Consider the following 26,859-nt stretch of genomic DNA (forward strand, 5'->3'; position numbering starts at 1 on the left):
GGAGGTCGAAAGAGAGAAGGAAGTAAACAGTAGCCTCAGGTCCTTAGGAGACTGAGAATATGTTACCTGAGGGGGAGGAGAATGAATGGTTGAAAGGAAGGGATACTGAGACTAGGTTAGGGTACAACAAGGAGGAAGAAGGCACAGATGGGGACACGGGCCAGGGAGATAAAATGAAAGAATCGGAGAAAGAAGAGTTGGCAAGTGAGGATTCTGTGGCATTATTTGTACAGAAACTGGGGTGTAAACTGAAGGACCCAAATAAGCTTAAAGCATTCCTGGAGAAAAAGAGAGAAGAAGTCAAGGCCGAGAGGAGGAGAATGAGGCTGGAAGCAAGGTGAAGGAAGGGGCAAGTGACAAAGGCATTAGAACTAGAGGGGCTAGGAGGGGAGGAAGTAGGTGAGGGAAAAGGGGCGAGGGGTGGACATAAAAAGAGTAATGAAAATTATAAGTTGGAATGTGAGAGGACTGGGTAGTGCAAGGAAAAGAGCAGTAACAAAAGGAGTCATCTGGAAAATGGACCCCAATGTGGTACTATTACAGGAATTGAAAAGAGCAGAATTTGATACCAAATGGGCAAAGAGTGTGTGGAGGAGTAGGGGGATTAGTTGGGTGGTCCCACCATCTTGGGGATCAGCAAGGGGGGTGGTGACTTTGTGGAAAAATGAGGTAGTGGAAGGCCTAGAGGAATTGGTAGGACAATTCACAGTCTCATTGAAATGTAGGCAAGTGGAAGATGGTTTTGAATCGGTATTAACCAATGTGTACGGGCCAAATGACTACAGAGAAAGAAGATTATTATGGGAGGAGTTGACAGACATAAGGGGTTTGTGGGAAGGTCCATGGTGCCTAGGAGGTGACTTTAATGTAATAAGATTCCTAGGAGAAACAAATAGTTCTAGGCAGAGGAGCACCACAAGTATGAGGAGGTTTAACCAATTCATAGAAGCCTTTGAATTAAAAGAAATTCCATTGTCACAGAGGTGCTATACTTGGTCCAATCTCCAAACCAATCCAATTTGCTCTAAGTTGGACATATTCCTATTTACAAACGACCTGGAAGAACATTGGGGGAATCTGAACTCTAGAGCACTCCCAAGGGTGACGTCTGACATTGGTCTATTGTACTTTGTAAGGAGGAGGTGTGTAGTGCGGGCCCAACTCCATTTAGATTTGAGAACATGTGGTTAGAGCATCTGGGGTTCATTAGGAAGGTTGAAGAGTTGTGGGTAGAGAGCAATCCAGCAGGGGTGTGGTATGGAATGAGGTTTCATAAGAAGCTCCAGTATTTGAAAGGGAGAATCAAGGAATGGAATCTACTAGAATTTGGGAGATTGGAGGAAAGGAAACAGAATGCGATCACACAAATTGTGGACCTGGACAATAAAGAAGGGAGGGAAGGCCTAACTGAAGAGGACAAGGAGCATAGGTGGAGCTTGAGGAAACAATTAGAAGATTATATGCTTCAGGAGGAAATAAGTTGGAGGTAGAAGTCAGGATGCAAGTGGTTAACAGAGGGGGACAGGAACACTAAATTCTTTCATGCCTTGGCTTGTGGCAGAAGGAAGAAGAATTCTATTACTAGATTGGAAATTGAAGGGAACAACATCACAAGCTAGAGAGAAATAACGGGAGCATTTGCAGATCATTTTAGGAGCATATATAGAAGGCCACTGAATAATAGGGTATGGTCGAAGGGCTTGGATTGGCCAACACTGAAGAGAGAAGAGAGGGATTAGTTGGAGAAGAAATTTGAGTTGGAAGAAATAAAAGAGGCAGTATTTTCGATGGATAGATCAAAGGCACCGGGCCCAGATGGTTTTACGATGGCTTTCTATTAGGATTGCTGGGAGATCTTAAAGGAGGACATACTGTTGGTATTTGATGAATTCCATACCAGAGGAGTGATTAACCCGGGACTAAACTCCACATTCATTGCTTTAGTTCCCAAGAAAAGTGAGGCAAGCCACCCAAAGGACTACATGCCGATTAGTCTACTTAACAACCTTTATAAGATCATCACGAAGGTGCTGTCAATTAGAATCAGAAAGGTGCTACCATCTATCATCTCGAATAATCAAGTAGCTTTTGTGAAGGGGAGACAAATAACAGATCAAATACTGGTAGCAAATGAGAGTTTAGAGGATTACAAGAGATCCAGAAGAAGAGGAGTGGTCTGCAAACTAGATCTAGAAAAGGCTTATGATATGGTTGATTGGTCCTTTCTATTGGAGGTGATGATGAATTTTGGGTTTGGAGATATCTGGTGCAATTGGGTGATGGAATGCATCAAGGATTGTCACTATTCTATCTTGGTGAATGGGACAGTGGTCAACTATTTCCCAACTTTGAGGGGGATCAAACAAGGAGATCCTCTATCCCCCCTTTTGTTCACATTGGTAGCTGAAGTGCTGGGGGGTTTGATATCTAAAGCAGACTCCAGGGAGCTTATAAGAGGGTGGAGAGTTGGAAGGGATAATGTACCACTTACACATCTACAATTTGCAGATGATACGATTATGTTTTTGCGAAGGTGGGGATGTCAATTGGATTAAAAATTTGACTCTATACAGCTCTTTGAACAGATGTCAAATCTTAGGGTGAATTTTGAAAAGAGTTGTATAGTTGGAGTCAATATGGGGGAAGGGGAGATGGGGGAGTTTGCAGATATTTTGGGATGTGCAGTGTCTAATTGGCCGTTAAACTACCTGGGCCTACCTTTGGGAGATAATCCTCAGAGAGATGATTTCTAGGCCCCTGTTGTGGAGAGATTTGAAAAGAGGTTGGCCAACTGGAAAAGAAATTATTTGTCCCTTGGAGGGAGAATCACCCTAATTAGGTCTACATTGGCTAACCTTCCTGTATATTTTTTGTCAGTTTTTAGGATACGGGTGAAGGTGGCTAGTAGGTTGGAAAAGCTAATGAGGGATTTTTGCGGGAGATGAGGGAGGAGAAGAGGGACCATAGGGTCAAATGGGAGGTGGTTTGTAGAGCTAAAGTGGAGGGGGGGTTGGGTATTGGTAATATTAGGACTAGGAACCTGGCACTATTAGGAAAATGGTTATGGAGATTCTCATTGGAGAAAGATAGGTTGTGAGTTAAGGTAGTGGGAAGTATACATGGACTGGCAGATAATGGTTGGGATTCAAGAATTCTAGCAAGGGCCACAAGAGCTTCCCCTTGGAGAGCCATTCAAGCGATCTTGCCTTTATTCTCTCCATGGATCAGGTATGACTTGCATTCTGGTACCCTTATCAAATTCTGGGAACAAGTCTGGGTTGGGGACTTCCCTCTAAAAGATCAATTTCCAAGCCTTTTTGCTTTGTCCTCTCTCAAGAATGAACCAATTTCTTCCTTTATTGCTCCTAATTCACCTCTAGGTTTGGTTGGAACCTAAGCTTGAGAAGAGGTGTTAGGGACACAGAGATTGCCTGTACCATAGCCTTACTTTCTATCCTTGAAGGGGTCTTTATTGATCCATCTAAAGCAGATTGCAGAATCTGGACACTCACTCCCTCGGGCTCTTATACTTGTGCCTCCTTTTTCAAAGCACTATTACCCTCTCATCCCGCTGGCTTTTCTTTTCCTGTTAAAGAAGTGTGGTGTTGACCTATACCTCCTAAGATTGGGAGTTTTTGTTGGGAAGCCTTCCTAGGAAGAGTTAATGTAGGGGATCTACTCCAAAGGAAAAGACCCAACAGCTGTTTGTCTCCTCATTGGTGTGTTCTCTGTAAGTCTGACGGTGAGTCTGAATATCATTTGCTAATTTCTTGTCGGTTTGTTAAAGCTATTTGGGTATGGTTTACTTCTTTGTTTGGATGCCTAATTGGCCAACTAAAAGGGCTAAAATCATGTGGAGGTGTGGTAGAGCTGCAGTATGTTGGACAGTGTGGGGGGAGAGGAACTCAAGGATCTTCTCAAGTAAAGAGAGAGGTATGGAAGAAATTATAGAGAGCATTCACATTAGAATGTCACAATGGTTGAGAACACTGGAGCTGTTCAAAGTGTTTTCAGTTGATGAGTTGTTAAGGAATCGGAAGGAGATTGCAGATTCAGGCCTATGTAGAAAGTTATTAAAAGCTTGCTGGAGTCCTCCACCTATTGGATTCACCAAACTGAATTTTGATGGTAGCAGCATAGGCAACCCAGGGCCTTCGGGAATTGGAGGTGTGATAAGGGATGGAACAGGGAACGTGTTAGCCATGTACTCTAGGCCGATTGGGGTGGGAGATTCATTGAGGGCTGAGATTCTTGGAGCTATTGAAGGAATTCAAAGGGTCAAGGAAATGAAGATCAAAAAGGTGGTTATAGAAGGTGGTTCTGCAATGGTGGTGAAATGGCTAACAGAGGACAGTGCTATGATGTGGAAATACAGCAATGAAAAGTGGAAATACAAATGGTTAACCAGGGACATGGAAATTCAATGTAATTGGATAAAGAGAAGTGCAAATGCATTGGCTGATGGTCTAGCTAGGCAAAGGGTAAATAGAGACATTATTCTGGGCTGTTTTGTAATCACTACAAGATCAGAAAGTTCTTGGGTAACTGGAGTTAAGACCTTTTAGCTTCATCCCGTTGTAATCTTGTTTTTATCATTAATAAAATTTCACTGTTACCGATCAAAAAAAAAAAAGTTGGAGGCAGGTGCAGGCTTGCAGCATCTGAGCAACTCAAGCCCTGGTTTGGGTTTTTCTTCTCGTTGCAAAAAAGTCGAATGGAGGGTTATTTCCCCCTTTGTAAATTTATGATAGCATATGGCATGGACCACAACATTTCCATGTCCACCAATTTAATTACAAGTTAGAAATAATACGGTAATTTGGAGTGTTTTATTTTAAAATGAGGCATGTGAGGCGTACACTTTGAGTATGCAGCATTAAAATGTACATGCCTCGTGCACCTTTATATAAGAGGCATACGCCTCACAGGTTTCAATGCTTCTAATATGCACATTTTCGGAGCTCTATGCACACCCAGGAATTTTGGGAGTGCTTCGCCCAGAGGCACCTACCACACCTTTAAACCACTTTCTCCACATAAATTATCCTCTCAAAGGGAAGAGGAATTTGGATCTTAAATTGAGGGATGAGGGATGGTACCTCAACAGGTGACTGCAATTGAACAAGGTTCAAAATTTCAATATGATATTCCCCGTATTGGTCGTTACCATATCGTATCCATGGGTGTCTGAAACATGAAATACAGGCCTTTTGGCCTTTTGACCCATTTCAGGGTGTGGATATTCCAAAGACCTACCCCCTGACCTATTGTTGAAAAAAAAAAAAAACTAAAAAAAAGGGCTTGCATTAAGGTTGTTTTAAGAGTTGGACTTTAGTTTAGTGTCCCTATGAGTTACCCATATACTATAGCTTTGCCTTGGTTCTAAATTATTTAATAGTTGTTTTGTGTTAGTTTCATGGTTCTTAAAAGTGTATAGGTGATTTTGGGTGACAGTGGAGAACCAAAACTTTGATCATAGGTTAATTGCCTAATTTTACATATTAATCATTATGCATATGAATTAAAAAAATAGCAATGCTCATTGCTAATAATATTAATTTTCCTCTCAAATCATAGAAAACCATTGTATCTAAAAACAATAGCATCTTAAATAAGTTAACTTCAACATTAAAACATAACACTATGGCATAGTAAGCATTTGATACAGTAACTACATGTTAAAAAATTATTATCAACTAAAGAAGGATATTATTTTATACTAAATTTTTTAGAGAATAATTGAAAGGAAAAGATTAATGGGCAGAGCCTTTTTCCATTTAGTGTGTGTGTGAGAGAGAGGAAAAATTCTTTAGCTTTCTATTCTTTGTTTTTTTTTCCTTTTCTTAAAGCATTGGATCTTTTGTATTGTAATGTTAAAAGATTCAAATAAATCATAAACAATATATGTAATATATGATAGGTATCATCACAAATAGTAATATCCTTAGTAATCTTGAAATAAAGCACCCACCTAGTGATTTTTGTCACCTAGACAGGCTCTTTTTTTAATATAAGCTGTGATGTTCGGATGTGGCACTCAAACAAGGTTATCTTGTTGCCTAGATTGGTGCTTAGATGAGGCCTTGACAACTATGACTCAGTTTTCTATTTTCGTCTTGAATCTGTGTAGAGTCCTTGTAGTTGAAATTAGAAGAATTGATTCGATAAAAAGTTTGATTTGGTCAATTGTGGTTGTAGCCAGATATATTTCTCTTTTTTCTTTCTTTGATACCTATGGGTTTTGTTCTAGTAGTACCAAACTGATGACAAAAAGGAGAAAAGTCCTAGGTTGAATGTGGTGGGTAAAGATGGGGAATTAATGATCTGAATTATGAGAGAGATTCAGACTGCTATGTCATGAATTCCATTCAGAAAGGTATCAAGGCATGTTTATAATCATGGATTTTCATATATCAAGAATTCAAACCAAAAAGTAAAGCAACAAGTCAATAACATAGTTAATCCAAGTAATGAGTATTACAACATATTGAATTGATTCGAAAAAGTTAAGCGACAGCACCAAGAATTGAAGCAAATATGTAATGGATAGCATAATAATATATACACACAAACACATATGGTAAGGTGCAAACTTTGCCCTTCCTTGCCCAAGAAGGGTGTCTAAGTATTCAAATATGGCATAGTATAAAGGTACACCCAGAAAATGCCTTGTTGCCTTGGAATAGCCTTGATAGCTATGGAAAGAATAATACTTTTTTATTGGGGCGTTTATTGTAGGTTAACTTATCTTTGGTAGCTTCTCGTGCACGCCTTCAAAATACCAGAGAAGAAAGGGAGCACTTTGAAGAGGCAAGCAATCAGATTGTTGCACACCTGCAAACAAAGGTCTGATTTGTTTGGAATTAATATATTGTACTTTGGTATCTTCTTTTCATCATTCAATGTGATTATATCTGCTTGCCTAACATTTATTTAAATAATAGGAAGAGGATCTGTCAAGATCCATTTATTCATGTAGAGTAGAAGCAGATGTTGTCAATATGTGGGTCAATTTCCTTCAAGATATGTGGGTTCTCCAGACCTCATACACAGAGCAGAAGGAAAAACAGGCAAGGTATGCATGTCTATGTTATTTGGCATATGAAATCTTATGCAAACATTTTCCTCTTGAAGGGGGTGAATGCCTGACATCTTTCTGAGATTTATGTGTTCATATTCTGATTAGCATTGTATCATCAGATGGAATATCCATTTTCTTACTTTCTATTTTTCATATATGTTCAAGTGATGAGCTGGAGAAACACGAGCAAGATTTTGTGGACTTGGTTATCCATCATCTTTCTGCTTATAAGGTATTGGTTCAATCAACAAATCAGTATGTATTGAAAAAATATTATCCTACCCACTTACCACTGAATGATATAGATGATATTCTTTCCCAACTTGTATCACTTGCACAGAGAGCATTGGGTCCTTCTATCATCCATATCAGGAAATTTGCAGAAAACTTGAAAAATCTAGATGACAGGTAAAGCAGTTTTCTTGAACTGAAGAGGTTGTCACTTGTCACTTCTACTGGACTACAATTAAGTATTTTACTAATACCCCCAGAAGAAACCTTTTATTGCTTTCTTTATTTCACAAAGCAGGCAAGAGATGGTTTCTGGTGTAGATACTGATGATTCGAAAGCATTAAACTCAAGAAATAATCTTGAGGAAGAATATCTGGATTCTGAAGCAAAGGTATGAATCTACTTGAGTTCTTATATTTTACTGTTTGTCCTTTTCCTCTCTGAGTCTGCTTACTTTCTTGTGTTTCTTTATTTTCAGCTCAGTTTCAAAATTGATTAAAATTTATGATTCAGATGGAAAGTTTGAATTTAGTTGAATCTTCATTGTTCTTTAAAGAGTTTTTTTTTTTAGTTTTATAGCAATCAAATCTTTATATTTGCTTGTTATTTTAAATGAATATTGTCGTTTTGATCATGAGTCATGTTATCAGATGATTCAGAACAATGGATTATTTTTAAGGACACATTGACTTTCCATTATCACTTTTGTTGATACTATCTCTTCTCATTTTTCTCAGATCATAACTGCCTTGAGTGTGGTGGACAACATGAAAGAGTACTTTTATCGTAAAAAGGGGAAAGTTTCAAGGTAAGATTATGGTATTCTGTTGCTGCTTGCTTTTGTTGTGAATGGGCATATGAATATAGTTCTCAGATGGGTTTTAGGTGTACCTGATCTCTTGAAAATGAAAGAAGGTCCCTAATCATACAGGAAAGATGAACCAAGGGCGAAAGAACTATTTGAGGCTATTGAACAAATAAAAGAAGAATTTCAATCCATTGAGAGACCAACACTGGATATGGAGACTCCAACACCAAATACAGAGACACTATCTGACAATGTACAACAGAAGAGTTCATCTCCTCCTCCCACAAAGACCATTGCGACAATGTTACCTAAGAATGATGATTCACTGGAATCACCGTCAGCTAAGGCAGAACAGTCATTGGACCCTAAAGCACAACTGGAAAAGTTGGAGTCAGAGTTTGGGAAGATAAGTAAGGGTTACTCAAATGAGGAGATTAGTGAGTGGGAGTTTGATGATATTGAGGAGTTGAGAACAGGTGCTTCAGTAACAAACAAATAGATTGGATCTACTTTGCTGCTATGAGCACCCTTGTGGTATATAATTACCAGGGAGAACATTTGTATACAGAAGACATGAGTTGTATGTGTGTATCAAGTAGAGAAGATGCAAGTTGTATGCAACTGTTGATGTCTGGGTACGCCAGCTGAAGAGGATGCATTTTGGATGGGTTTATTTATTTTTAATGTGAATCTAGATGATCATATAACATTGAATCTTATACAAATTTGCAAACATGTGATGATGTAACATGATCACATGGATTGCTTGAAGCAATGTAATCTCCTTGTTTTGAATACATTAGCTTTTGGATGTAAACATCTCTCTCTCCAGGTCCAGCTGGAGGGCAGTCAATGTTATTACAATCACTGCAAATTCTGCAAACTGGGTTTTTGCATTAAGGTTGCCAATCTTGCTATCTTGCTCTTGCTCCGTGTCACGACATTTGAATAATTAATAATTTCAGCATGCCCGAATTGTCTAGAACACTAGATTGAGTCCATTTTGATCTTTCATTATCGGTTGAGTTGCAAGCAACTAGTCGTATTAGAGAAGGGTCCCGAGTCCCAACTCCCGAGCCAGTGTTCCCATCAGCCAAAATAGCATCTTTAAGGCCCTCAGTGTTTTAAAACACGGCCCAGAGGTTGAACCACTTTTCCTCTGGGTTAATGAGAACGATTTGATCATCTGGGTCAATGAATCAACCTGTGATGTCATCATAAAAAATTGAAAATATTAAAATAATATAGAAAACGAATACCGAGTAATCTGGTCAGCTCTGTTAAATGGTTTTTTGTAATATAGCGGATTAGAGATTGAAAATACAGCCTGTACTAGCTGAACCTTTGCTGGTTGTGTCGACATTTTGTTCCAAATGGGAATAGCTGCGTAATGGAATCAGATTGCCGTTTGCAAATGCTATGAATACGCTATGCACATGACACTGCAGCTACACATAGGAAACATCTCCACATCAATGACAATATACAAAAGTACTCTTTCATGTTGTCCACCACTCTCAGTCCATTTTGATCTTTCAGCACAAGGGTGCAAGACTATACTCCCCCAAACCAAAATCTCATCAAAAGACAGTTTCCACAATGACGTCAAAGACACCGTCTCTACGACTGGGCCATCGGCATTCTGGGCACATTGATACATCGCTGCCCACAAGGGAGATGTTTCTGATCCGGGGTTATAGTAGCATATGGGTAGGATTGTGGGAAGAGTATGTGAATAGGAGTTCCGAGCTCTTATTCCCTTCTCACAAATAAACCTGTTCTGTTTATGGGCTAGGCTCCGGCTTAGCTTTTTCTAAGATTTGAATGGACCAGGCCTGGGAAGTTGTATAAATGTTTATAGGCTAGCTCAAAGCTCAGCTCATGAACAGGTTTACTCACAAAATCCCATCCTCTCCTTCATTCAGGGCCCACCTAATCTGCAAGACTAAGAGTTGCATAGAACTCACTCTTTACTAAAATTCCACAGAGGATAAAAGATAGGTAATAAAAAGGGAGTCCCAATCTAATAGGCACAGCATTGTAAGCACAATGATACCTGTATCAAAAATTGATTTTAATCTTTTTCAAGGTAGGTCAGGGGTATTTTAAGGAATAGGTGTCAAAAAAAGCTTTCAATTGCTTACTCAATATACTCGTAATGTGTACCTACCTGATCGAGACAGGTAAAAAGGAATGCAGAAACAAACATCTGACTTATCAAAAAAGAAACAACATCGAGTTTCGCTGGCAATCTGGCATAATCGCAGCGCATCTATGTCAATGCCACACTGTTTTATTTTTTTTTTAAAGGTAAAAGATATATTAGCAAAAGGAGAGGAAAATACAGTCTTCAACCCTGGGTATCCCTTGTAAATAATTACAACTAACAAAAAAAAAAAAAAAAAAGGAGACAAGTGAGTTTTGGCCATTTGGGATACCTCATGGGCTAATAAGTTAAACTTCCTATTTATATACAAAAACTTTACTGAGTTCAGGCTCCTTAATAACAATTCTGATTTCAAAAAAAAGCCAGTGGCATGACCAAGGGTATTCTTTCCGATCTTTCAAGGAGCTTATCAGTTGTTGAGAGTCAGAACATATACAAACTTCCTCAAATCTCCAGCTTTGAAGTTCTTTTAATGCCTGCAAAACAGCAAATAGCTCAGCTTGAAGAACTGAATTAACTAAAGAAGTGCGACCTCCAATGATTTTTAAACAAGGTAAATTTCTGGAGACGATAATGATTCCAAATGTATATAGAGAGCTCGAAATCCTTCCTGCATCTGTAAATATAAAATAATCTATTAGTTGAGACAAGCAGAGAGTTAAATGATTATTCAAAGGAGGATTTAAAAAAAGCTCGAGAATCATCATTAAAATTTATAGAAAGATGAAAAAGTTGATTCACAGTTTTAGCAATTGAGGAAGGAGCAATAGAATTATTTTGGAATAGTTGTTCATTTCTAGCATGCCAAATAAAGTACCAAGCAATAGCAAGCCAGCTGAGAATTTGCAAAAAAAGAACATGGTCATTTATTAGATTATGCAATCTTTTAATGTCCGACGCTCAAGAGTTTTGGAGCATATTATGAAAATGGAGATTCCAAGGATTTGTGAATAAAAACTGTTTGGGAAAATTGGTAGTGAAGGAATAAGTGAGATAAAGATTCCTCCTCAATTTTACAAAATACACAAATTTTCTGAGATTCTTCGAGGCTTAACAGTTCTTTTACTGGGATAAAATTATTTAATACACGTCCTAAGAACATTTGAAACTGGGGGGGCACAGATAACTTCTACACATTTGCAAGACACAATTTCAAATCTGGATTGACATTTGGCAAGGATGCTTGCAATTCTTTTTAATAGTTGGCTTTGACTGAATACCTTTCAGAATTATGGTGGACCCAAATCCAAGATAAAGTATTAAGGGAAGGGTAGATGTGGGCTTTGAGGATTCTGGAGGCTTCAGTTATAGAAAAAGAAGACTGAATAAGATCAGTGTTCCAGTTCCCTGCTTATATAAGATTTGTGATATTTGCATTGCTGAGGTGGCGGGGTAAAGGCTGAGAGATCCAAAAGAATTGACTCTCAGATTGAATCCAAGGACTCAGAGAGTGGGAAAGAGGAGTTTTCATTTACCAATTGTCCACATTCAGAGGCTAAATCGATTAATTGGGGACCAATAGCTTTCCAATAAATGGAACCTGAAGAAGGGAAAGAGTAGGGGAAAGACACAGTATTTTTGAGATATTTTGTTTTCCAAATTTGTGTCCATAATTTATTTTTTTCATTAAGAAATCTCCATGCCACTTTTCTCAGTAAACTTTGATTAACTATTTTGAGTATTTTAAAGCCAAGTCCTCCATGAGATTTAGGTAAAGAGAGGGTATTCCAGGAACACCATCTATAGGGATGTTTATTAGTATTTGAGACACCCCACTAGAAGCTTCGGATGGTCTTTTCAATACTATCAATGGTTTTTTGGGGAAACTTAATTAAAGACATCGCATGAAGAGGGACTGACTGTAGGACTGATTGAATAAGGACTGCCTTCCCTGCTTGGCTGATGGCGGAAGCTTTCCATCTGCTTAATTTAGCTTGAAGATTTTCTAGAATACAACTCAGGTTGGCATGTTTATTTTTAAACCAAAAAAGAGGGAGACCTAGATACTTAGAGTGTCGATTCAAGGGCCTAATTTTTATTTGCCTACTGGTCATGTGTTGAAGTCTAGGATGAATATTTTTACTGCAATAGATTCTAGATTTTTCAAAATTGATGACTTGACCAGAGGCATCCTGAAATGTTTCCAGTAGTTGCCCGAGATTATCAAATTCATCCCTGTGGGCTCTTAGAAAGAGCATCACATCATCAGCAAAAAAGAGATGGGAAATTTTGGGTGTTGAGGAAGTAATGGGGAATCCTTGGATTTTCCCATCTTGTTATACAGAAGTCTCGAAAGAGCTTCCATGGCTAAAATAAACAGGTAAGGAGAGAGAGGATCTCCTTAACGAAGGCCTCGGGAAGGATAAAAATGACCCTCAGAAGTACCATTTACAAGTAAGGAATAGGAAACGGTGGAAATACATTAATTGATGAGATCACAAAAAGAGTCAGAGAAGCCTAGAAGAGACATAACTTTGAGGAGAAAATTCCATTCTAATCTATCATAGGCTTTGGACGTATCTAGTTTGATAGCTAGATAACCTGTTCCTCTTTTTTTGTGTTTCAGAAAAAGAAACATTTCCTGAGTTAAGATAGAGTCATCTGACATTTGACACCCTGGGACAAAAGCAACTTGGTTGGGAGCTATACACTTATCCAGGATGGAGCAAAGCCGATTAGTTATCAGCTTAGCTATCACTTTATAAATTATGTTACAAAGACTGATGGGTCTGTAGTCTTGTACTTTTGTACAATCGACCTTTTTAGGGATGAGACAGACGAATGTGTGATTCAGTCTCTTAACGAGTTTCTTATTTTGAAAGAACTCCTAAACTACTGAAATTATACCCGGTCCCATAAACTCCCATAATTGTTTAAACACCAGGGCAGGCATCCCATTAGGACCTGGGGATTTGAGGTTTCCTATTGAAAAAAGGGCTGATTTAACTTCTTTAGGAGATGAAGGGTGAAGGAGCATTAAATTTTCTTGGTCAGTAATGACAGGGGAAATAACCTGGGAAAGCTCTTCCAATTCATTTGGATGTTGAGAAGTATAGAGGGATTTGAAGTAATCTAGGAAGGTATTTGTAATGTCTGCATGCAAAGTTTGCCAAATCTTCTGACCATTTTTTATACCCTCAATAAAATTTATATTTTTTCTAAAAAGAGTACTTTTCTGAAAAAAGTTGGTATTTCTATCCCCTAACTGCAGCCAAGTTTGTCTTGAATTTTGTCTCCAATAGCTTTCCAATTGGCAATTTGTTTTCTCATACTCTAGATAAAGCTCTTTCAGATTTTGGTAGGAGTTCATTTGTTCCGCATTTAAAATTTAATCCTCCAATTTCCTCCATAAATATGTTTTTCTTCCAATGAATTAAATCTTTCTTCAAGGCATCTAATTTTTTGGAAAGCTTAAAGGTTGCATAACCATTATTATTGGTTTTCCAAGATTCTTCAATAAGCTGGTGGCAGGATTGATCTGAGAGGCACATTTCAAAGAACCTAAAGGGTTTAGGCAAATTCTGAGTGGGTGTATCCAAGTTTAATAATAGAGGGTGATGATCAGAACTCCATTTTTTTGCCTAGGGAAAGAGCAGCATTTGGGAATAATTCAAATAATTCTGGAGACATTACTGCTCTATCTAAGGTTCGAATAATGAAGCCTTTACTCCTTTTAGTGGACCAAGAAATTCCTCCTCCTTGAATATTTAATTCCAAAAGATTGAAGTCATAAATAAACTTTCTCTATTCAGTAGAGGTTAAACTTGAATTAACACTAGAGAACAAGTAATCAACAACATTACAATAGGCAGCCTCATTAAAATCTCCTATTAATAATAAAGGCATAGATAACGATTGGATCCAAGTATTTAGATTCCTCCAAAAATTATTTCTATGGTGCTTAATTGAGAGACCATAAATAAATCCTAACATCCAGGAAGCAGAGGTAGTATTAATGTTAAGAAACACATACTTATCTGTCCAGTTAATTACAGAAACAGAAAACCCCGATCTCGAAAACTGCTAGTCCTCCTGTTCGCCCTGTAACAATGTGATAATTAGGATAACGTAAAAAATTTGAGATACTATAGACTTTATTGTTAGGGATTTTTGTCTCACAGAAGAAGAGAAAATCTGGGTTAAACCGATGGACAAAATCCCCGAGTCCGTGAACTGCCTTGGGACGTTGGGACGTCTGGCGAAGTTCCAATTTAAAACTTTGAGCCGGGTGGGGCTGATAAGGGCCAGCTACCTCCACCCGTAGTAAAGAAAGGAAAGGAACATAGAAATAATAGGGAATAAAAAGCTTACCGAATCATTATCTTCTGACTCCCTGACAAGTGCTTTGGAAGTTGACAGTCAATAGGGATGGAACGCTCTTCCACTGATACCAACGACGTTAGATTGAAGGAATCGAGGTAACAGGAGTGTGAATAGGATCCTGAGGTTGAATTGGGACGACATGAGTGGGATTTACTTCATTGTTAAGATTAGAAGGGGGCGGTGGTGCTTGAACCGGAAGATGAACAAACTCACCGAACGAAGGTCTTTTCTAGGAACGCCTCATAGCTAGCTCAGCTCGAAGCCACTGACTTGGATTGTTCATTGAACGATGGCGTAAGTATTGGTCAAACGATCTACCCCCTGTTTGAGGTAAAGGCTGGGAACAGCATCGGAACAGATGGCCTATCTTGCCGCAGATGTAACAGGTCCAAGGCAGGTCTTCATACCGATAAGTTATCCAGTTGGTAATACTGACAAAACAACTGGTTCTCAGAGGTTGCATTACAGAGAGGGTAACCTTCACTCTGATGAAGTTTTGGTTAACAGAGATGAATCTAATAGGACCTATACGTTCGAAGAGAGAGGGGAGGGTCTCAAAAGGAGGATCATGGATATGAACCCAGACCTCAATTTGTTCTAAGTTCCAATCATATTGAGGGCGACCAGGAACCTACTGCTGCATAAGAATCCAATGGTCGTTCGAAGTCCAAGGACCATTGTTACGGATTCTATCATAGTCCTCTAGATATCTAAAGTTGAGACGAAAGTGACCCCTATGAAAGGGATCCAAGAGTAAGCTGTTAGAATCAAGGTTCCAAAACTCATACAAACATTTGTTGGAAAGCTTCATTTAAAGCGTTGATATTATCCATCACTGAGGAAGAGAGAAAAGGGTGAGAGAAGGAAAAGGAAGATCTAAAGCTAAGTGCGAAGAGAAAAGGAAAAAAGTTGTAGAAGAGGGAAAGGAGGAAGACGACAGTAATTACTATAGCTAAAATAAACACCAGGCCGTAATAAACCTAATAAGACAAAAAACCCACACCACTATAAATGAATATTAAGTAATTACTCTTTCAGTTTCAAATTGACTAAAAGCTAACTACCTATTTAGAAAGTTACGAGAGAATGAAGAAACAATATAACAATCGCTGATATTTAACTTAAAGAACTATCTAACTATGAAAGAAACGATTGAGTTAGAGATACTCCCTGTTACGTTCAGCCGCTTGCATGCACTAATTGCACATGTCATGTCCTACACGAAGCAGAGGATTAACATCTGGCTTGCACACTGAGAGATAGAGGTTGAATTTTGAACTGGTATTATGGGTTTTCTAACCCATAATAATACTGATTTACGTCATCGTCCCGTTGTTACTATGTTTCAATCTGTGGTGCCGGTGCCATAGCTTCATCTCCTTGAAGCATCACGTTGCTGGAATCGATGAGTTGGTTGCCTACTTAATGTGCTTTATACTTCCTCGTGGGTGGACGCTTTTTCAGTGGGAACTTCAAACTGTAAAGAAGTCTATGGAATTGTCATCTCCTCCTAACTAGATAACTCAAAATATCTAGTTAGAGGAAGCAGTGGTGCATATTTGCCAACCTAGAGCTCTGAGATGGAATGCTTCTCTCTTTCTCTCCTCCCTTTCAATATTGTGAGTTTTTTATGCCGGCAGTCTCTGACCGAGTTACAGAAATAGAATAATATGGTGTTGGTGGGTTACAGCTGGATGGATCTCTCAATGCCACAATTTAAAGTCGGATGACATGTTCTTTACTACTTGGGCAAATAATATTTCAAATGTAAATTTAGAAAATAAGCCAATAATATCTCTATTCCTTTACAGTTTACATTGGTGTAGCCAATTCTCAAACCACGAACCCCAAACCTGGATGATGGTGCTCGAATTAGGGGTGAGCAAAAAAACCAAAAACCGAATCGACTGCAATTGAACCGAAAAATTAGTTAACTGAATCAATCGGTTTGATATTCTTAAAAAAATCGAAAAATTCAGTTCGGTTTCGGTTAATCTCATACAAAAATCGACCGTTAACCGAACCGAACCTGTATATATTTATATTTTATGTTTTAAAATCGAATAAGCCATTAAACCTTACCTGGCACGTGTTTGTCACTCTGTTCGGTGGCCTTTTCAAGGCTCTTTAATCCAATAGCGTGTAAGCAGGTCTTCAAGGCTCTTTAATGATTTGATTATTATAACCTTTTCGGTGCTTCATTTGATTCTTCTGTTACAGGATTTCCTTATTTTTTTGTTTTTATTAGTTTATATGATTTGATTATTGTATAGAGAAGGTGAAGATGGGAGAGAAGGAATGATACTTCTTTGCTAGAGATAGGAAGTACCCAACGAGCATGAGAACCAATATAGCAACTAAACCTGGGTACTAGAAGGCTACTGGAAAGGATAAAGAGATTTAGAGGGGTAAAGTTTGTCTTGTTGGGATGAAGAAGACCCTTGTTTTATACAGAGGGAGAGCGCCCAAGGGGGATAAAACCAACGGTCATGCATGAATACAGATTGGAAGGAAAATTCTCTTATTATAACCTCCCTAAATCTGCAAAGGTAGGTTCCTTTCTCCTTTTTCTTTTCCCCCCTTTTATCCTAATTCAAAAGTTCATCATCTTTCTTTTTCTGTCGCATGATATTCTACATGCCCTCTCTCTCTCTGGCCGTCTGCCCACTTCTAAGAAGAATATATATAAGAAAAACTCTGGTTGTTCTCTCTGTGTTTGCAGGATGAATGGGTCGTCTGTAGAGTATTTCACAAGAACACAGGCGTCAAATTTCTTCTTAATTTTGAGTGCAAAAAAAATCGAAAAATCGATTCGCGGTTAACCGATTACATCGGTTCGGTTTCGATTTAAAATTTTAAAAAATTGATCAAGTCGGTTTAGTTAAAAAAAAAAAAAAAACCCACGGTTCGGTTGAGCACCCCTACCTCGAATACCCTTCAACGTTGATAAAGAAGGGATTTTGTTCTTTCATATCAAGTTAAATGAAGCTCACCCTAAATAATTTTATTAGACAAGAACGAACAAAGAAAGAAAACATGGAAACCCAAAAGGACAATCAACTTTTGCAATTACATGGACAACTCTATTGCTTGTATTGCTTGTATCAGAGATAAGGAGATTAAAATATAATGAAATTCTTGCAAAGATTCTTGCAATCAGCAATAATTGTGTGAAAACGTCAAGAAACATCTCCAGAGGCATCCAACAGGATATCTTTTATATTTTGAGCATCTCCTTCGATGTGAATATGAGAGAGATCTTCACCATTTGGAGTCCAGCTATGAAAGCTCGCGCTTCTTTAATGTCAGCATTGTAGAGGAGAAAAAGAACAAAAAGAAGGCTTGTTCATTTTGTAGGTAGGAGCGATTTTTTTTTTTTACTATGATGTTGGATTTGATAAAAAGACGTAGGAAGTAAGTTGAGGGAAAGTTATTAAGAACCATAACCTTGGGGTAAAGTCTGTATACCATAGAAAGGTTCCTGAATCATATCCAAGATGATCAGGACCCACCTTTAAATAGATGTAACCCAATACCGGTCGACCTTACAATCAATAAAAGAAAAATATTTGGTTCTTGCATGAATATATTGTTAGGTTTTCACATTCAACTTCTAAATTTAGATAGCTATATATTAATGCATAGTTGGATGGAAGCAAATAAGGAGAAGTTGGGACAGATGAACCACACGGTTTAAGATGAAAAGAAATTTAAGGATCAAGGGTGGCCCAATGGAATAATTTACCACAAGTTTCTGAACTTCCTTGGAAGCATTCAATATTCCCTAGTCCCCAATCCACTGAAAATCCCTAATCGTCATTTTCTTTATTTTATTTTTTTTGTTTTTGTTTTTCTGATTTGGCACCATCTATTCCCCCCACTTTGAAGTATGCTCAATCCTTCTCAATCACAGACCTCAGATTCCCATAAGCTTCACAACTAGAGAAAGGGAGAGAGATTTTAAGATTACAGTAGTAGATCACATAAGAAGGTTATGTGATATCTCAATCCTTCTCAACCACTCCATTCTCCACCACCATCCCCACCCCTTTTCACTCCTGCAATATCTCTCCCTCCTAGTCTTGCAGGATTATCAGTAGGCATCTTAACCCAAAAAAGTACTTCGGGTGCTCTACTGACGTGAGAAGGTTCATCAGCGACTCTGTGAACGGTGTTAGAACGGTGACTCTGTGAACTTGGGACTCTGTGACTGGATGATGATTGGAGAGAGAGAGAGTTAGGAAGACAAGTGTAGACAGTTGATTGGTTTAAGATTTTATGGTTATGCTTTAATCTAATGCAGTCAAGTCCAATTCAAGTCTTCCATGTACTGTGACTAGACCATCTTGTGGATTAATTGTAGAAAAACCCCAGTACAAGACTATAATTTTACTTCTTAAATAAAAAAAAAAAAATTGGGTAAATTACAAATTGGTACATGTACTTTGGGGTATTAATATATAGGTATCCTGTACTTTCAATTGCAACACTTGAATATCTTGAACTCTAATCCATTAGCGTCAGTTAAACATTACATAATGTCAAAACTATTCTTCTCGTCTCCCCACGACATTCTCACATGAACATCAAATAATGGATTCAAATTTTTCCACGATGGCATTTTTTGGTGAATATTTTACTTCATAGAATGATCTAAAAAATATATAAGGGTATTTTTGACATTATATAATGTTTAACTGACAGAATACTAATAGATGGACCCAAATGTCTATTTTTGAGAGTTCAGAATACTCAAGTGTTGCAATTAAAAGTTCAAGGTACCTATCTAACATTACCCCCAAAGTATAGGGTATTTATATGTAATTTACCCAAAAATATTTGGTAACTTAATGATTTGCCCCTTGCTAATTTCATTTTTGACACTCAGCATATAAAGATATCTATTGTTACATTTTCACATTTTTCCAAAACAATTAATATGTTTTGATTAGCTCTAGTAAAGAGAGAAAAAAAATGGTCGAAATAAAAATAAAGAATAGGATCAAGACATGGAATAGAAGTTGTTTCCTTTTACTAGAAAAAAAGGAAACAGCTTTCCTTTTACTGAATTTTGAAGAAGGGTTATAAAATCAGACACCAATCAATTGTTGAAGCTCCCACTCCCCTATTCAACCTCCCTCGTTCAAAGACCAACTGTAATTGGACGATCATCTATTCGGTTTCATAACCCTTTTTCCCCTTTCCTTCTTTTAACACTCATACGGAATGGGTAAAATAGTCAGAAAAATATCATAAAGGGTATTTTTTCCATTTTGAAATTATTTAATGCATACATGATGCCACATGGCGGTGTTAACTGACAGTTAACTAATGGTAGGGATCTATTAGACAATTTGAAAGTTTAGGGTACAGTAAAGACACATTTTAAAGTTCGGGGACCGACTTGACACAACCCCAAAAGTTGAGGGTACTGTTCAGAAAAATTTTCATTCTATTTTCTTTTTTTTTTCTAATTTTTTAAAATAAATAGTCCTCAATTACGATAAGCCCTCTTTCCTACTATTTTCCCTTCCTTATCTCCCCTTCCAACCGAATATTCCCTTCACCAACCCTCTTCTGGGCATACTTGATTGGTTCCTACCATGGTCGACCACCTATTGATTTTCACATCTAAAGCTTAAATCCTTTCGATTCCTAACCAGGTAGGAGCCTTCCCCTATGAACACCCAAAGCAGCTGGCTGCCGCTGGATCTTGTCCTAGCCTTCTTAGGCTTAGGGTGGCAGAGAAGGATTTGTCTGCACGGGGGGTTGCATTCTAAATTTCTAATTCCACCTGTACATTAATGGTGCATGTGAAAGAAGGATGCATCATGCATACCCCCAAAAGTGGCAATGGCATTAATATTTTTTTTTTCTTTTGGTAGTGTATGGAAAATGAGTCTTTAAGGCACCAGTAATAGTAGATTATTAATAAGTGGGGGTTTTGGTGTAGTGTTCATTGTAAGAATAAAGAACTCATCATGTTCTTGACCATTAACTGGTTAAAGTTTCATCCTTAGCATGCTAGAGCAGGAATCAGATACTGGTTCATTTGGAATCAAAGGAATATATACAACGAAGTCACTATCAAAAAGAATATATATACATTAAAAAGAAGAAGAAGAAGAAGAGAAATATTATATATACACCAAGCAAGGGGAAAAAAACAAACACATGGCGTAGGCGTAGCATGTTCTCAAATTGCATACATCTTAGTATCATGGTCTGTTTCTGACAGCAAAGACATGGACCAGGACTGTGACCTGCCGAGCGACGACCTCCGAATGTTCCTTTGGTTTGAGGCCTTAATGCGGTGCATCACAACCCAAAAGGACATTGTTCCCAAGGTTGTAGCCAGAATTGTTGTCCCTATGATTGTCACCCCAATTGCCAACCATCTCTCATGTTCTCCAACCACTATAAATGTTAATGCCAAAAATGCAACTGAGACAAGGACGCACGCCAACCACATTAGCTTGTTGATAATTGCCATCATTTGCTTCTTTGCTTTACTCTCTATGACTACAACTGAAGTCTGCACCACTACAACAGCCAAAGATATGAAGAGCGCAACAGAGTCAAAGAGAAAGAAGATCATGAATGGTGTCCTTTGAGAAATATTTGCTTCCCCAAGGGAGAGACCAGGGGGAATATTTTCAGGGTCATCAACATATTGTCCGGGGACAGTAAAGATGGCAGCAAAAGCAACTGTAGCGATGAGAACAGCAACCACTGTTGTGGAATTTATTGCATTGTTGAGACCATCTTCATGCATCTTGTTCAGCCGCCTGGCAATCCCTTGCACCCGCTTCCTTGTCTGGCGGGTGTGCTCCAGCTGGTCATGAACCTCATGCTTCAGGTCACTCACTGTTTGCTTCAGTTCTCGTGCTGGGTTCGTTGTCTCTGGTTTGATGGCCTTTGCACTCAGGACACCATACTCCTTGAGGAGGGTGACCAGTTCAGAGTTGGCGATCTTTTCAGCTATGTCCAAGGCAGTTTCACCTGACCTGTTAATGACTTTGGTATCAATACCCTTATGATCTAGAAGCTTCTTTACAATCTGCACAAACAGTAGGAGTAAACATTAGTCATGAGCTATTCTCTTCTTTCAGCATCTAAGATGGAATATGTTTTAATTTAGTGCAAGCTTAAAAAATCACGGCTTCAACATACACACACAAGAGCTTCACATTCAAAATGGCATGTTTGAATATTATATAACTTTTGTGCCTCATGTTAGGGTGCCAGAATGGTGGAAGTTCTAGGCGCTTACTCAACCAAGGAAAATAAGACGGAGGACCTATCAAGTATATCCATCCAAGACCAACCAAGGAAATTAGTTATACCTAAAACTGACCAGATCATATGGGTATATTGTAACCATCAAATTTGTGATTCTTTTCTAGTAAATCATCATTAAGCACATGCAGTTTCTGCCACAAAGCTGAGCTGAATAGGATGAACAATTACGGTTCATTAGATTGAGTTTTCTTTTGTCTGTGTTGCTTTTCCCTGGCTTAGGAAAATTCTAACTGTACGAACATGTTCACATGTAGAAGAGCAAAGCAGGAAGAAAACCTTCTTCCCAGCCTAGATACTTCCCTCCCTTGTGTGTTTCCTTTTATGCATTAAGATTTTTTTTTTCAAACCCTGTACAGAGGTATTAATAGGGGCTTCTCTGAGACAAGTTGTCCGATTTTAGATACCAGCTTGCTTGGTAAACTTTGCTAATCTGAACATCACTGACCTGTATTTTCAGCACATCTTCTCTCCCCAACACATTAACCAAAAACCTGGTTGCCACCCCCTCAGCGTGAGTAAAGGGACTAGAGCAAGAGAGGGCCTTCAACCAAGGAAAAGAGTTCTGTGTATACATACTCAATTCAAAATCAACTAACAATGGCATGACTTGCTAAATGTATGTATAAACACTGATAACAGAAAAATGTCGCAGTGACTTCAGAGCTAGGATCCATATTAGTAAGTTCATAATAGTAACCATCCATCTTCTTGAAGTTACATTAGTACCTTTTAGCCCCACCCATGAGCCGGGCATAGAAAAAAATTTCAGACCCATTTACAGGACAAATTTGTTGCCCCTTCTTTTCATAATAGAAGCTGTATATGGATCGAGAAATTGAAGCATTCTAACCTTATAGCATGTGAAAAAACATTAACTATTTCTGATGCAAATAATAATCAACCTTGTTGTGTGTTACAGAAGTTGACAATTTGTGGAACACAACTCATTTAAATGAAGAGGAGACTGGAGATCAAAACCACATTTAACCATTGTGGAATGAAGCAGGAAGAAAGCTAACACTTTAGATAAGAGACAGGGTAGTTTTGGCTTTGGATTGACTCATACCAGGATGTGAAAATAATAATGTTCTTATCAGTAATAAGACAGTAATAAATAATCCATATGGTAAAACTTTTGGCTGAAAAGAGTGAGAATGTGAATTTGATTCTGATAGTGGCCACTTTGTGAAAAAGAAAAATCCAAAGGTTAGGTCCATATCCAGTCAACCCCTCCCAAGATCCCAGATAATGAGGACCAACATTGGATGTTATTCGCATTTGCAATCTTAGCTTTATAAGAGAGTGTTACATGTATCTTTTTCTGAAAAGCATAATAGCCTATCCATGCTGGGCTTGGAGTGGAAAGTTATAAGCTAGATGAGGGGTTCAACTAATTAGAAAACTAATTTATTTTCTTGGTTATAACACGCCTCAAGAGAACCAATATTGACTTGGTAAGTTTGATAAAGATTGTAAGAAAAAAGAGAATTCCCTTCTTTTATATGGAAATACTTCATGTTAATCATTGTCAAAAAGCATAATACAGATGCCTACCTTTTGAAACAATGTTAAATACAAAACTATTCACTTTTCTATTTAATTATTTATGATGCCATGGACATGATTCATCTGCACAAGGATCAGAATTATAGGCCTAGAACATAAATGCAATTCTAATTGAACTAACCAAGATTTGTTATATGTTCCTTGCAATAAGCTCAATCATAATAGTCATTGTAGAAGCTTCTCGAATGGTCAACACTCAATCTCATTACTGGCACAACATGATTCCAACCGGGGTAAAAGCTCTAGCATAGAGCCAAGCAAAAGACAGTGACATGGATAAGAAAATTTTGCAGTTTGAAGCATTACAGATAATTTATGCACTAGTTGACTAAAGGATGGTTGTAAGAATAAAACAAACTGAATATTACAAGTAATGGCCTTTCCTTCCAAGACTGAAGATAACTAGGACTAGCACTAGTAATGGCCTTATCCATGCATTATTTGGAAGAGAATTCAATTACAGGTAGAGGAATTTCAACCTCATGCAACCCTCAGAGGTTGCATAGATTGAAACAGAGTTTGGATCTGCTGACCACAACACACTGCTGGCCACACTCATCCAGGCCGCGCATTGAGAATATCTTCCTTATATGTGGCTGGGTGAACGGGCCAGCAATGTGTTGTGGTCAGCAGATCCGGACTTGTTGAATCAGGTCTCCACCTTTTGTAATATCCACATTATTATTAGAATCTTTTTCTTTGTTGAGAAACTGTTGTCATCTTTTCTTTATTCTATTTCTTGTTCCAAAATCTAGAAAGCACCCATCATTGGATCACCTTCCAAACAAGCAATAGTCTCTCATCTTATACAAAAAGGAATTACTTCTTGCTTAACTACAGAAGAAGATGAAGAGAAAGTAATCCACCTTATCTCGACCCTTCCGGGTTGCTGTATGTAATGCTGTATTGCCTTTAGTATCAACCATGTTGATCAAAGACGTATTTGAATTGATAAGCACCTCCGCCACCTCAAGTTTCTGTCCCTTCACTGCCATGTGGAGTGCCGTCTGCCCCTTCTTATCATTCCGTGTCACCACAAATGGTTCTTTGCTTAGAATGGCCTTCACAACTTCCAAGTGCCCATTTCTTGCTGCAGAATGCAGGGCTGTTTTCCCATTGCTTCTAGCTATCGTGGCCAAGCTGCTTCCCTGCTCTAACAGGAAATTTACCACATCAATGTGGCCTTGTGCTGCGGCCGTATGCAATGCTGTAGTATTTGATAGATCCACTGTCATAGATAACTCTGGAAGGGTCTTCAGCAGCACCTTCAATACCTCTGCAACATGTTGAAGTAGCATGTTTAACACCCAATGACAGAAATCGATACAAGAAGTAGAAACAGAGAGTTATTTAGAGGCATACCCAAGTCCCCTTGTCTGGCAGCAATGTGGAAGGCATCATAGCCATTCTTTGCTTTGATGCTGGCAGATACAATATCATAGTATTTGATTATCTCCTCAACTACATCAACAAAACCATATTCGGCAGCAACATACAGGGCTGTTTCTCCTGATTGATTCTGCTTTATCAATAATTCCTTCAACTCTTCATCTTTGGCCCCAGAGAGTATTTCTTTAGCCACTTCTAGTCGTCCCCCTCTTGTAGCAGTGTGTAGCGGGGTGTCATTGCGTTTCCCTGTCAATTGCTTTGTCATCTTCTTCCGTCGAGCAGTTGTCTGGCTAGAAGACTCCATGTGTCCAGTTGCAGAAAAGCTCTTCCTTTTGCTAACTTGATATATAAGCCAAAATCTATTCTTCCTGGGTAGTCCCAGATCAATAGGAACTCTTTACTAATCTGGAGCAACTAAAAAGTGACCTCATGAGAAACCTCTGGTTTTATTCTGTTTCCTATATTTATCGTCTTATTCGGACATCTCTTGCATCCCAAATCAACGCCCTGTTCAGAGTAACACCCAGGATATTAACTGTTTGGAATAAATTCCCACTTGGGTTTCTTCCAATTATCTTCACCAACTCCATCATCATTACCACACCATTATCATTATCATACAAGCACAACCAAAAAAAAAGACACAACTACATTGAAAAAGAGCTATGGCTCCCAAACTGAAATGCCAGCATCCATTCTATAAACATAAAAAGGAAGATGGGTATTTGGCTTTTGTCCTACCCATTAAAAATCAAAAGAAAAAAAAAATAGAACATAGCGAAAAATAAAAGAAAGAAGGCAAATAACAAAATCAATCATAGCACCCGTTCTTTTGAAGAACAGAGCTCCTTCTTCTGCCGTCCTTAGCCAATGCCCATTAAAAGCTGAACAAACGATTTATAAGAACAGGAGGTCCTAGAGAAAAAATGGGATCGTCAAACCAAAGCCAAATACAACTCAAAGAATAAAAAAGAAAATCCAACTTTCTACCTGTCATTCACTTAACAGGGCTGAGGAGAAGAGCGAGGCATGAAACAGACATGTATGAAGATGTTTATATATTGGTTGTGAATGTAAACCATACTCGGAGCTCTTAAAGATGCAATAAAGGAGAACCTTTTGCAAAGCCGGTGACGACGACATTGGCTGAGCCTGAGAGATAAGAAATAAAGAAAAAAGGAAAACGAAAAGAAAAAACAGTAAAAAACTAAAAAGAAAAACAAAACCAGGGATGAATGGTTGGCTATTTTACAGCAACAGGCCGTTTCTCTTCCAAGCAATAAAATACAGTCGATGATATCCAATTAATAACAATAACAATAATAGAAAATTGAAATGAGGCGATAGGTAGATACAGTTCTAATTTTAGTGCCCCTTGGCCCACAAGCGTACTGATTAACTATTCTGAGACACCTGATCATCAATCCACCAGCAATTGCGCCTCAGTCTGGAAAGAAGGGTTCAGGTTCAGCCGTTCAGGGCCCAGCTCGAGATGACCATCTGATCGATCTGTTGGAAATTAATTTAATCACACTCATCAGCTAATCCGGATGATGGGCTCACTCACAGTCACAGAGTCACAGTTACTGGCGGTTGGTTGGTAGTGACCCCACCAGCAATATCTAACGTGACAGACATCACCAAATGCCTTTCCTTCTTCCATCAATGACGACTTTTTTAGAGTTCAGAGGATCTTTAAGTGGGGGATGGGTGTGTTTGTGAAGGGGATGCCGTTGACCCAGGGACAAACGTGGGGCCAAGATGCATACGTGGGCCCGATTTAATAAAAAGGGTCGGGGCGGTCGGCATTAGATGGTGTTTGGAAGTGTGGTCGTTTTTTGGGATAGATTTCAAGAAACAATGTCTATGATTTCAAGACTTGTTTTTTACAAAAGAAAAAATACATTTTTACTATCTAGACAATGAGCAACATTATATTGTTTGATAAGATGACTTTATCACCCTTTCTCATATATATGTTGATGATAGGC

At 38.4% G+C, this 26,859-nt stretch overlaps 2 protein-coding genes and 1 long non-coding RNA gene across 11 annotated transcripts in view; 1 reads left to right on the forward strand and 2 right to left on the reverse strand.

Moving 5' to 3' along the window:
- Window positions 1–9,004, forward strand: part of LOC148870113 (uncharacterized) — a 74,163-nt gene extending 65,159 nt beyond the window's left edge. For 2 of the 8 annotated variants that reach the window (XM_088972508.1, XM_088972515.1), the window contains exons 12-18: window positions 6,739–6,846; window positions 6,945–7,075; window positions 7,247–7,313; window positions 7,422–7,489; window positions 7,608–7,704; window positions 8,051–8,121; window positions 8,245–9,004. In XM_088972508.1, the coding sequence (XP_088828634.1) occupies window positions 6,739–6,846; window positions 6,945–7,075; window positions 7,247–7,313; window positions 7,422–7,489; window positions 7,608–7,704; window positions 8,051–8,121; window positions 8,245–8,620 (918 nt within the window). In that variant the 3' untranslated portion in view covers window positions 8,621–9,004. Of the gene's footprint in view, window positions 1–6,738; window positions 6,847–6,944; window positions 7,076–7,246; window positions 7,314–7,421; window positions 7,490–7,607; window positions 7,705–8,050; window positions 8,122–8,187 lie in introns of all 8 variants that reach the window. The other 6 variants (XM_088972509.1, XM_088972516.1, XM_088972513.1 and 3 more) reach the window with 5 other exon arrangements.
- Window positions 9,005–10,335: 1,331 nt separating this feature from the next.
- LOC148870115 (uncharacterized) lies at window positions 10,336–16,241 on the reverse strand. Its single transcript, XR_016106919.1, has 4 exons — window positions 14,825–16,241; window positions 14,600–14,729; window positions 14,262–14,329; window positions 10,336–10,904 (listed from the first exon to the last, which is right to left on the reverse strand). It is a non-coding gene; the product is annotated as an uncharacterized LOC148870115 (long non-coding RNA).
- Window positions 16,242–20,642: 4,401 nt separating this feature from the next.
- Window positions 20,643–26,123, reverse strand: LOC148870116 (ankyrin repeat-containing protein At5g02620-like). 2 transcript variants are annotated; one of them, XM_088972142.1, is made up of 4 exons: window positions 25,859–26,123; window positions 24,842–25,375; window positions 24,346–24,755; window positions 20,643–21,671 (listed from the first exon to the last, which is right to left on the reverse strand). In XM_088972142.1, exons 2-4 carry the CDS (start codon window positions 25,170–25,172, stop codon window positions 20,808–20,810), a joined length of 1,605 nt encoding a protein of 534 aa, XP_088828268.1. In that variant the 5' UTR covers window positions 25,173–25,375; window positions 25,859–26,123; the 3' UTR covers window positions 20,643–20,807. The 2 variants fall into 2 exon arrangements, with proteins under 2 accessions (XP_088828268.1, XP_088828266.1); XM_088972140.1 differs by having other exon boundaries at window positions 24,842–25,783; window positions 25,859–26,087.
- Between the last annotated feature and the right edge of the window lie 736 nt (window positions 26,124–26,859).

Source organism: Nelumbo lutea, chromosome 2, assembly GCF_056320005.1.
Source record: "Nelumbo lutea isolate HS-2025 chromosome 2, American lotus-T2T, whole genome shotgun sequence".
Classification (NCBI taxonomy): domain Eukaryota; kingdom Viridiplantae; phylum Streptophyta; class Magnoliopsida; order Proteales; family Nelumbonaceae; genus Nelumbo; species Nelumbo lutea.

Excerpts from the sequence above, each read along its gene's own strand:
- LOC148870116 (XM_088972142.1), bottom strand. The coding sequence starts at position 25,172 with ATGGAGTCTTCTAGCCAGACAACTGCTCGACGGAAGAAGATGACAAAG. Across the intron at positions 24,756-24,841 it reads TGCCAGACAAGGGGACTTGG|AGGTATTGAAGGTGCTGCTG; the intron begins GTATGCCTCTAA and ends AACATGTTGCAG. Across the intron at positions 21,672-24,345 it reads CCCGGAAGGGTCGAGATAAG|ATTGTAAAGAAGCTTCTAGA; the intron begins GTGGATTACTTT and ends CTGTTTGTGCAG.